Source organism: Corvus kubaryi, unplaced genomic scaffold, assembly GCF_017639235.1.
Source record: "Corvus kubaryi isolate FWS band 111438036 unplaced genomic scaffold, C.kubaryi_AGA036_p1.0 37334, whole genome shotgun sequence".
Taxonomy (NCBI): Eukaryota; Metazoa; Chordata; class Aves; order Passeriformes; family Corvidae; genus Corvus; species Corvus kubaryi.
Genome location: NW_024581108.1, coordinates 6,719,552 through 6,729,648, shown reverse-complemented (window position 1 = coordinate 6,729,648; position 10,097 = coordinate 6,719,552). Strand labels below are relative to the sequence as shown.

The 10,097-nt window shown below is 37.4% G+C and overlaps 1 protein-coding gene across 2 annotated transcripts in view; it reads right to left on the bottom strand.

The window, feature by feature from the left end:
• Positions 1–322: 322 nt before the first annotated feature.
• The window catches only part of COL11A1 (collagen type XI alpha 1 chain), a 133,000-nt gene continuing 123,225 nt past the window's right edge, over positions 323–10,097 (bottom strand). For both annotated transcript variants that reach the window (XM_042029996.1, XM_042029997.1), the window contains 9 exons: positions 9,307–9,414; positions 8,626–8,679; positions 8,501–8,536; positions 8,338–8,391; positions 7,227–7,476; positions 5,514–5,626; positions 4,658–4,726; positions 3,766–3,999; positions 323–2,065 (listed from right to left, as the gene is read on the bottom strand). In XM_042029996.1, coding sequence (XP_041885930.1) covers positions 1,919–2,065; positions 3,766–3,999; positions 4,658–4,726; positions 5,514–5,626; positions 7,227–7,476; positions 8,338–8,391; positions 8,501–8,536; positions 8,626–8,679; positions 9,307–9,414 — 1,065 coding nt within the window. In that variant the 3' untranslated portion in view covers positions 323–1,918. The remainder of the gene's footprint in view (positions 2,066–3,765; positions 4,000–4,657; positions 4,727–5,513; positions 5,627–7,226; positions 7,477–8,337; positions 8,392–8,500; positions 8,537–8,625; positions 8,680–9,306; positions 9,415–10,097) is intronic.

Below are 10,097 nucleotides of genomic sequence, written 5' to 3'. Positions count from 1 at the left end.
ATTGTGAAGTGGACAGACACTGTAGGTTGTGAGTGGCTGGGGAAGGAATATCCTATCTTGTGTTTGATGGTATTATCTGGACTGCTGGAGCTATAAATCCATACAAACCAGATGTGAACTTGACAGCCCTGCTGCCTACTGCCAGGGGCCAGATCAGCACCCTCTCTGTTAGCACTTCTCTTCCCAGTGCTGTTGCCCAGTGCTTGCCAGGACATGTAGTAACATTCCTTTTTTTTCAAGTCTGAATGGTCTGGAAGCAGAATGAAGTTACAGTAATGGCAGTGAATTTTGGACATTGAAATAAGAGAATGACTAATCCAGATAGACAAGACTTGATTTTATTAATAAAATTTGTATTTTCCTCTTTGAGGTGACAGTTACAAACTTTGGTTCAAAAATAAAAGAAAATATGAACAGCAAGAAGTTGACTTTTGGAATCTCACTTTTACATGTATAAACGTGCATAAGAAAATACCAGTTGGAAACGAGCCAGCAAAAGCTAGTACTATTTAATTTAACAATTTATAAGAAATAGAAACAAACATTTCTTTTCAAGTCTTACATATATTATGAAAAATAATTACAAAAGGATTTGTGTTGTAAAGCTAAAATGTAATTTCTACTTCCAACTACCTGAATAAAATGTTCAGAGGGAAGGCCAAACCAACGTGTTTTTTTGGTGAGCTCTGAATAGTGAATTGTAAGGGTTTGGGTCAAAGACAGCTCTTTAGGAAGCAGTCCCTCGTATGTTGCTTAGCAACTGTGTAGAATCACATGACCTAGACATATTGCATCCCTGGCCTTCAGGTGGAGTAACAGGAAGAAAAATATTTCATATTAATGGGACGGGCAAATATTGTATAGACTATTCTGTGAAACTTTTAGTATCCAGCTCAGAAAGCAAACATCCATCATTGCTTACATAAACATCTAAGTAAACACTGCAAAAATCCATAAATAACTGTTTAGAATCCAGTTTTTATATTTATGTAGCCCAAATAAGCACAATGGAAACAAATCCAGATGAGATTTTAAAAAAAAAAAAGGAAAGCTATATGACTAATTTATTTCACAGATTTTTAACTGTTCTCTTACACAGAAGTTTGTTTTTTTCTTACATATTTTCCCCACCCAAAAATATAAACTTGTTTATTTTAGGTATATACAGTTATCTTATGAAATTATGGAATTAGAATAGAAAATAAAAAGTCTGAGGTATAGCACCATGGAACACAGCACCTTTGAAGGTGCTTTCCTTTCATTATCTAAATTCATTGTCACAGAGTAATATCAGTAGAAAAGAGTTGTTTGAGTGTGCTGCTCAAGATCTTCCAGTTTTGCCACCTTAAGTTTACTGGCGACTTCAAATAACAAAGCTCTTCAACAACAATATATACAAAGGGATTTTATTATTAATCAGAAATTGAATTGGCTTCACTGGCAATTACAGTTTTATTTTTTCAGAATACATACACAGTATTGACAATGTAGTTTTGTAATTGTAAAATAAGAGCCAGATGCAATTCAGAGACACATGCAAGTTTTGGAATGGACAGAGAAATCACAGTATAGTACTGTACATAGAATAATTACAGTTTATATTAAACACTTTCTTAACACCTCTTTGTTGTAATGGAAGGAGCACCATTGTCGTTGGTTTTTTACAGCACCAAAGGAATCCAAAGGGGGTGTTCCTGAAGTGAGCCCTATGTTGTCTGTCTGTGCCACAGCATCTTTGCAAAATAAGTTTAAGTCATGTGATTCTGGCCCTACAAGGGCAACGATTACTTTCTAGATAAGACATACATACACAGCAAGACATTTTCTATGCCATCCTTATTCAAAACTTGCATGTGGCATGAAGTGGGTTGGTAGCACCAAAGTGCAACATTTGTGTTGATCTGATTTTGTGTTAAGCTTAACCAAGGAAGCAGACAGGACCGACCTCAAATCCAAACTTCTGGTTCTGATCACCAAAGTCATTGATCATCACATCAACTATAGGCACTTGGTCTATTTTGGGAGTGTTGATTTCCAGCACCGTCTTTGCATAGCCCTTTCTTGACTGTTAAAAAAAGAAGAGAAAACCCTAAGCTGTTATAAATCTGAGCAGTTAACATGTACTGTAGATCTTCATAGTTTATCTCTGAAGTGTAGAATTTTTAAATTACTGCCCTGTTATGCATCAGATATTGCAAACTCTAAATCTTATATTGTCTTATGATTTCATTATAAAAATGTGACATGGAATGTTTTGATTTCAGATGGAAAACCCATAGGTTTTTTACATACTAAAGTAGGCCTACAAATGAAAAATAATCTAAGATATTTAATTTTTCTTAGAGAATTCTCAGTTCATGTCTATACTATTTAATAAACAATAATATTCTCACAGCAGTGCAAGTTTTCCCTGTGAAAAAAAAAATTACTAATCAGTTCTGAAAGAGAAAAGATCCCCTTCTAAGAAGAAAGACTGTAACTATCTCAGAAAATATTAGAGCAGCTGTTTGGACAGGAAAGAAAGTTGTATTCTGACAGAACTGCCAACTGCTGCACTTAGAAGCCAGCTTTGAAGGCACACCCTTGCTGCCTAAGGAAGGCTCTCCAGCTCCTCTATGTATCACTCAGACCAGTCATCATGGAGTGCCATGATCAGCACTGCTCTTCCTTTAGATGATCTCATATCTGCTGAGACCCCTTTCAGCTCTACCAGGGTCTTGGAGTCCAGATGAGCATCCAAGTTGACAGATCTGAGTGTTCTCAGTTCAGTGACAGTTGCAACTTTCAGCTCTCTCTGGAGCTCTACATTTACTCTCTGTGGTTAACAAAGGTGAAATGAAAATACAAGGCACATAGAAAGGCTGACATGAAGCAGTTGTGTATTAGAATCTCACTGCTGAGGGGAGGTGCTTTGCACCTCCTGAGCTGCATCTCTGCCTCAGAGCCAGGTGTATATCCTGGCACTTTCAGGTCTCTAATTCTATATCTCTGACTTCTCAGAAACTGCCTTCAGAATGCTCCTATATCAAACACCAAAATAATGAGGCTTCGTCACTTGTTCCTTTGATGTTTTTGTTTCAAAGTGTTAAATAGAGACTCTTCTATTTCTTAAAAGTGGTAACAGCTGCTATGCCCACAGAGACCCTGAAAGAGAAGTGCTCAGAGAGCTGATGCACGTTTGGACACCTCTGGGGATTTTTACCTAAAGGAGGATTCGGATTGAAAATCCACTAACTTCACCTGGCTTTGAATATACAAAATGAGAAAAGGAAATACAAAGTCACATATGAAACTATTAAATTAATTCGCTATGTTTGGGTACATACATAGGACTTAATGCAATACATGTTTTTGCTGTATTCACTAAATATTCTATTTGTGTATACCTTGATTTCTAGTATGGATATATTCTGCTTATGGGCTGCCTTCTCTCATTATCTCTTTTTGCTTCTGCTCTTCCCTTATACTGTGCTCATACACAGTAGCAGATAGTCTAGTTTCAGCACAGTAGTGCTGACAGCCTCCATCCATTCCAAGTTTGTTCCATTTCTGCTGCTTGGCTTGTGGTTATTTCTTTTTTGGTACATAGGTGAAAATTAAATATGGAATGGTGTACTGTGGTTAAAAATCTACTCAAAGTCAGTATACGAGAAGTAGAGTGTTTACAAAGCTTTTCTCAGAAGAAAGCTGTGAAAAAATAATTTGTTTGATTTCTACTTTAAATGACAGGTTGGTTTTATAAAGACTCTTTGAAGCTCTACTTACTGCACAGCCATCATGGAGAGCTTTGATGTAAGGATTGTTGTCATAAGACATTTCTTCATCATTGGATCCTAAGAACCTTAGTGCTTTGTCATAGCTGTCAGAGGGTGCGTCGTGCCAGGCTACAGACTGGTGACAGTTGTAAGTGAAATTTTGTCTGGCAGAGGCACTCAGTAGTTTAAGGAATGTCATTTGGACCATATTAATGGAATTGCCTTCAACATCCAAATAGGAAAGCTGGAAAATATAAGAAGTTAGATGAGTATTTATCTGTTTTCTTTGGTACAATGCAAACCAAAATTATTGTTGGCAAAAGAGAACCACATAACTGTCCTTAATTAAAAAATCAACCAACACATAACATTTTATGACGTTTTAAAGGTCAATACAGCTATGATTCAGTAAATAAATTTTCATGATGTAGTAGTATATTTAGGATGAAGAGCTACATATTTTAGCTTCGTTCTACTGGGAAAGACATAATTACTCCTACCTTATAGTGTAAAGCAGCAGAATCTCTTTAGGAATCTGCTTTTAGTTAATCATGAAGTTATGTCAGCCCGCAGCCTCACCTTTGCATACTCAGTATATTTCCGGTTACCTAGACTGGGGTGGGGGATCTGTGCTCCAGCTTCTTTCCTAAGGTTCAGTGGTGAGGTCAGAGGCCAGATCCTTACCACCGGCTGGGCAGGTGACCATTGGGATCACTGTGGGACAATACAGACCAGGCTTCTGCTGCCCAGTGGCAAGAGGCCACAGAGCTGCTGTAATATTTAGGGCAAAAGGGCTGGGGGTCTTTTCATTATATAAATATTTATAAAATCCCTGGGATTTGCTGATCACTGACAACATGTACCTGATTTATGAATACAGTTATATTGCAGTGACAACTTACAAGTTTGCCTCGCTTAAATTCACTAAACCAAGATCCTGGATTCTCCTTTGGCCACGATGAAATTCTAACCTGTGTGGTCAAGCAGCAGAGACAGAAGTATTTGAAACATATGTTAACAGATATGAAGGTTTTACATGAATTGGGACAAATTTCACACCAGATAATAAAGAATGGTTCTTTCTGCAATCTCAGCCACTTTAAAGGTTAAAAATAGGATGTTTTTCTTGTAGAGAATGCCTTCAAATTAGTGACTTCAAATAGAACCCAGGAGAGAGTTCTATTTGAGGGAGATGGTTGTCATCTGTTAAGATTCAGGTAAACTGCTGGTAAAAATTGTTGCTGTGAAGTGTCTAAATGACTTTTCACTGGTGCTGATGCTGATAGATTTCTGTCATTCAAGCAGGCTTTTAGAAAGCCTTCCTCTGCACCATATGCCCCAGCAGATGTAATCTATAACAGTGAGTAAGGACACTGTTAATGAAGTCTTTTACATCTACTTTGCATAGGAATAAATGAATAGATATAAATGAGCCCACAGGAGAAACACAGTGAGGTTTAGCTTTTAGGTAACCAATACTAGATCATGTACTGTAAGTGGCTGCTCAGCTGTGTTGCATTCTGAAATGTAGTGAAATGTTAGCAAGCAGGTGCATAGATTCCACATCTGAGAGTGCAAATGGTATTTGTTAACTCTATGTACCATTTTACTGCTCCATTCATGTATACGCAAATGTAAATGTAATTAGAAAGACAGATACATGAAAACGTGACAATGTAATTATCCTGTTTAGTTCAACATTGCAACTGCACAGTAGGAACTGTCAACAGGCAACTGAAAACACAGATTGGTACTTACTCCTTCAGATTTCTTATCTGGGTAGATGCAAGTTTCCCCACCTGCTGTGAAATTGCAGTATACTTTGAAGGAATCTCCGGAACAGCCCTGGTTAGGATCAATCCAATATTCCCCTAAGACAAATGGGAAAATATTTGGCTTATACAGTAGAAATAATATTCAGAAGACCAAGCTTTACTGCTACCTAATGGTCCTCCAAAGTTCATAGGAAAGTTATTTTATCTGAATGGTTTTGGCCAGGGGGCAAAATCTGGAGTGATTTGCATCCTTATCTGCATGAAAAGGTGTCTGCACAGGGCTTGGTGGGGTTGTAGCTGGCACAAGCACCTAAAGTTTCCACTGAGAGGGATACATCTCAAGCAAAGACTTTTTTACTCCTGGGTTATGAAGCTGCAACACCAGTGAAGGCTGGGCATGAAAAGAGCTGCAGCCCATCCAAGCTCCATTTAAAGTCAGTGCTTTTTAAAATCTGCTATTCTAATTAAAGTGATGATTTCTGTGATGTGGGGTCTTATCTCCAGATGTCTCACAGACAGGGCAGCAAATGACTTTCTGACAACTACAATTCTAATCCAGTTTCAAACAAATAGAGGAGGTTTCAAAGAGAAATGGCAAATCCTTTCACCAGTTGTGTCTTCTTAATATAGGGCATTGATTTAGGCTGTATATTGAAAAGAGTCTTTCATTTCTATAAGCTTACCCCTGGAGAATTTTGTATTTTAATGAATGCAATGTCTTTTATTTTAACTAAAATAAGGTTACTTTTTATATGAAGAAAGCTCTAAAGAAGAAGCAAATACTGGTAAATGAAGAAAGTGGATGTGTTCTGTAAAAAACAGTCCTTATTATGGAGGGTGCTGAACTGTAAAATATGTACTTTTCATATAGCACATACACTGCTTAACTACTCCTCAAGGCAACCATCTTTCTTATCTATCTAGAGTGAAAGCAGTAAAATATTATTAAACTGTCAAAATCTATTTTTCCTCCCATTTAAAAGCAGAAAAATATTGCTTTGAACTGGGAGAAATATCCATTGCAATTGAAAAAATTATGAAAGGATGAAAATTTAGTGAAGGCTGGCTTTCATTTAAACCTTTTCAGAGGGGTAAAATTATTTAGAAAAAAAACCAACAAAGAATAATAAAATCAAGATAGTTCTTAGGAACACTGTTTCTCTTCATATGACTTTGCATTTTATTATGCTACTACTTGGTAGCATTGAACAGTATCAAAGAAACTTCCATGCCTCTTTGCTGGCTGTTCTAGAAAAAACAGTGCTGATGCAGTAGAGAAAATTATTGCTTCTAGGGGTAAAAGACCAGTAAAGTTTTTGAGTCATAATTGAATAGAAATCTCATATAATACCAATGCTGTTTCATATTATTATTCTAAGCTCTTTCATCACACTCTTGTTTTGATTGTCCTGGAAATGCAAGGCCCACCTTTCAAAACAACAACTGCTTTTATTCATCACTTTAAAAGATTTTAATTTGCAAACCAGATCAAGTTATGTATTTAAAGAACTTTGGCTCTTACCAAGAGAACATCTTACGTTTTTTAAACTTTTCTGCCTGTAAAAATAGATTCAATGAGACTGTATTTGTTGAGCAACTGTATTAGCCATCTACCAATAATGCATTATCCTGCCAAAGCACCCTGGCAGACCCTAAGCTCAGCTGTGTGTGCCTGTGCCATGCAATATGAACGCACCATCTGGGAAGTCCGGGTGGCAGAGCTGCAAATCTTTGCAGGTCCGGGCTGGGTTATTCTGAGTGCCCATGGGAAACTTCATGTGCTCAATGTCTTGCTTCAGTGAATTCAGCGAACCAAAGATCTCCTCCATGCCATCGGAATAATCCAGAATATTATCACCAGCATCAGATAACATATAGTCAGGAGATCTTCTTGTCTTCTTGGGTGACTGGATTGGCAGTGGCTGGATAACCTCACCTGGAGGACCCTAAGTGGAAAAAAACATTTCTGATTTTATCTTTCTGTTAGTTTTTCAGCAGAGAAAGACCACAGAATGTGGGTTGGAGATGCTTTGAATAGGCTTTCTTCAAGGTGTTTATTTCTTTATTTCACCATTTTTCCTTTAGTTTCATACCTATGTGCATTGATTTACTTGCAAAAAAAACCAAACAAAAAAAACCATTGTAAAAGGCCAAACCACTGTTGTGCTCTAAACCCTTTTCACTGCATTGCTTTTTGGGGAAGTGTGTGTTGCCCTCACACAAGTGACATGCAGAACTGACTCACAGTTGCCTCTATATCCCTGTTGATTCCCTCAAGCACAGACATATTCTATGAAAATGGAAAACTGTGGATGTTTCCTATGATAAAACTATGGAAAATTCCACTTGGGGGTCCAGGAAACAATATTTAATTTCAAGAAATTGAAACACTTCATTCAGATTTGGACTCTTCATTTTAGGTTGTTATGATATATAAAAGAAATATGGAAACAGAAGAGTATCATCAGGGGAAACCAGTAGAATTCTGTTTTCTGTGCTTCAATATAATGTATTGAATACTTACTGCATGAGGGATTTCTTTGTGGGGGGTTTATAGGGGGTTTTTTTGGGTGGGTTTTTTTTTTTAATTTTTTAATTTTTTAATTTTTAAAATTTTTTTAATTTGTTTTAAGTTTCTATTGGCTTTTTCAATGCAGATATGTATTTCTGTGCCTGGTGGATCTGTGTTTCTTGAAAAATGCATTTTCAAACAATCATTCATATTTTAGTTCCCAAATGCTGTCTTCTACACTTGTCAAAAGAAGTTCATCATGCCAGTGTAATGCAAGATAAGAATTCTTACTTACTGGAGGGCCAGGTGGACCAGGTAAGCCACTATCACCCTTCTGACCTGCAGGACCCTACAAAGCAACGAGAGAAGTGCAGTGTTGACCATGATACACAGTGTTTAAAAATAACACACACAGAAGCTGAGGAAAAGAACAAAAAGTGTAGAGGAGAATTACTCACACTGGATCCTTTGGAACCTTTTGGACCCTGGGGACCCTATGGGCAAGAACATATAACTCTGGTTGGTGTGTATTGCACACAACATGGGGGTGGTTTGAACAGGAAGGCTGGATGAAATTACTTACAGGTAATCCAGGAGGACCAGGGGGTCCAAGTGGACCAGCAGGACCAGAAATTCCCTAAAAAAGAGTAAGACAATAAGCACAGAACAAAAATATTCTACATCGTGGACTGTGCTAAAAAATCATGTCTATGAAACAGGTAGCCCCATTAAGTGTCCAGCCGTGATGAGTTTTGAGTCAGGCCATTTGCTGGAGGCCAAAATAGTTGGCAAGTTTAAAACACTATGTGACAATCTGAGTTGCTTGTAGTTACAAAGTCAGTTACACTGGCTGCCGTGCATTGTCACAGCTGTGTTCCTCTTCAGACTGGCTTGGAAGCCTCACATTTTACACAGTGCCTTAAAAACATGGCATAGTAACTAGAAGAGCGGGAGCTACTTTGGGTAATACAATTAGTAAATGTGATGAGATTGCTGCTGCTACTTTTATCTTGTTGCTCACTTGTGTTATGTGTGCATGTTAGGATGTATGTGTTTCGTTCATTTCCTCAAACACTCTATAATCTCATTTTAAGATGTTTCATTTTGCTGTGGTTGTACAATGCCTAAGAAAGTTTTAACCTTTTGCAGGAGACTCTGGGTGGCAAATGTTTATAACAACTTTATGTCTTTCAAGAGAAAGCCTGGAATATGTAATCCTTGCTTGTGTGGAACTTAAATGGAAACACAAGTATGTTGTACTCACTGCATCACCCTTGGCTCCAGGAGATCCCTGTGGGCCAGGAAGACCCCTATCACCCTTTTCACCCTGTTCTCCTGGAGGTCCAATCAGGCCAATCAAACCAGGATGTCCCTAAACAAGATTTAAGAAAATATAGTTAAAACTCAATATACATTAAAGTAACTGTGTTTTGCAAATACATAAATTAGACCTTGCACATGTTACCACTGTTGCTTGTCAACAATCAACCTGAAAGCGAATTATTCTAAAAGCATATTTATTGTTGTTAGGTGGTCTTTTAAACTAAGATTATTTGCAAGTTGTGACTGCTTATTCAGTGAAAGATCTAAGTGCAAGGTAGTCCTCACTGAAACTTATACAGAAATCATAGTACCCCTGGGTACACATTTCATACCAGTTTTCACATCAGATGGTATCAGCATCTCACAGAGTTCCACATGTGATATGGCTGTATAATCAGCTGATCCAAGCACATAAAAAAAACCTGCAGTTCACAAGGTACAGTCATATTCATGTCCCTTTCCCTACACCTTTTCTCTGATACACAAGCAATCAATATATTGTTGGGACTCCATAGGAAAATGCTATCCCAGGTGTCTCAATCCATTATTTCAAAATAAAGTATTATAGCTGTTAAATATTTATATTTTGCTCTTTTAAAATAAAAATCTCCAGTACTTGTTATTTCTACTTTGTTCTTGTAAATCTGGCAGTTCCCTTTCCATCAATATCTTTGGGATTTTCATTGCAGGGATCACGTGGTCAATAGATTATCACACAGGCAGTAATCTTTT